Raw genomic sequence first — 1249 nt, forward strand, 5'->3', positions numbered from 1 at the left:
GGTTAGAAGATATCTGTGGTAGATGATCAGAAGAAGTGATCATATCAGCCACTTCATGAAGAGTCTCCTGATTTTTTATCTCTTCCGATACTGAACCATGACCACCTAATGATTGCTGTCGTTGCTCATGTAGTTGTTTTTCTCCCTCACAGATACCACCGCTATTACGTATATCTGCATTTTCTGGTTTCGGATCCTTACCAGGAAACCCTTCCCAACTACTCGCATAAATATCGTAGTTCTTCTCCGTATTTGACTGTCCACCTTCAGCCATAGCACACCCGCAGGCGCAGCACAACACAACGGCCAACACACACATTTTTTTTTTTATTTCATCTTTAGTCACGATAGCAATCTGTAGAAAATAAAGTTATGGCATTAGTTAAGAACCCATAGAGTAATTTAGTGTTAAATGGAACTTTCAGTTTGACTGGATCAGTTCCAAAAGTAGCAATACTTAAGTCGCGAAGTCGAGGACATTCCCATAACATGTGTGAGAGTGTCTCCTTAGGTCCAGGACAGATGTCTTCGTGTACGTGTTGCTGATTCTGTAGTTGTGTTTCGACCGGGGTAGTGGGGTGCGAGTGTGTTATGCGTTGGTAATCAGCGCATTTACGATAATGACCCGCACGCGATGCAGATGTCTTAAAGACTTTAGTACTGGAACAATATCCACATACTAACCCCTCCTCTATGATCATTTCCCCTGGGTGTACACGTTTGGCATGACGTTTCATGGTTGTAACAGACGTGTAAACTAATTTACAGATTGGGCAGGTGGATGTAGAACGATTAGGTCTCAATCTGGTACGACGAGGAGGCGTCGCTGGGGGAGGTTCTGGAGGCGGGGTAGGTGCATGTCCTTCTTCCTGTAGAGGATGGCACCATCTGCAGTAGGGGTTGCGCGTTATATTCAGAGCGCGTGCTAGACGGCCAAATAAAGGGCACATGTCGCAACGAGCTTGCGCGCACAGCCGTGATTCCTTTCCTAGAGTATCAGGATCTAGGTGGAAGGGTGTTCTTGCTGTACCCACGACTGCCGNAGTATAGATGTTGGGTCTTGAATGTTTTGTAAGGCCGGAAGTAGAAGGTGGGATAAGCCTCCTTCCAAGGCCAGGCGTTCAGCCCTATAGGAGCAGGCTAGAGGGCCTGCTGCCGCATGATAGATTTGTACTGGTTTATCATGGGTCGCAGTACCGTCATAAAGTAAAGCAGCAGCTCCTGATGCGCGTTCAGCGAGTGAGGAGGA

The 1249-nt window shown here is 46.9% G+C and overlaps 2 protein-coding genes across 2 annotated transcripts; both read right to left on the reverse strand.

Annotated features, from left to right (window-relative positions):
- Position 1: 1 nt before the first annotated feature.
- On the reverse strand, positions 2 to 319 carry TM35_000601220 (uncharacterized protein; the record flags this gene model as incomplete). The annotated part of the gene is made up of 1 exon (XM_029030955.1): positions 2 to 319. A coding segment is annotated over one exon (318 nt), but the record flags the coding sequence as incomplete, so codon positions are not given.
- Positions 320 to 338: 19 nt separating this feature from the next.
- Positions 339 to 950, reverse strand: TM35_000601230 (uncharacterized protein; the record flags this gene model as incomplete). Its single annotated transcript, XM_029030956.1, has 1 exon — positions 339 to 950. One exon carries the CDS (start codon positions 948 to 950, stop codon positions 339 to 341), a length of 612 nt encoding a protein of 203 aa, XP_028877758.1.
- Positions 951 to 1249: the final 299 nt, after the last annotated feature.

Source organism: Trypanosoma theileri, assembly GCF_002087225.1.
Source record: "Trypanosoma theileri isolate Edinburgh chromosome Unknown TM35_Tth_60_V1, whole genome shotgun sequence".
In the NCBI taxonomy this organism is placed as follows: domain Eukaryota; phylum Euglenozoa; class Kinetoplastea; order Trypanosomatida; family Trypanosomatidae; genus Trypanosoma; species Trypanosoma theileri.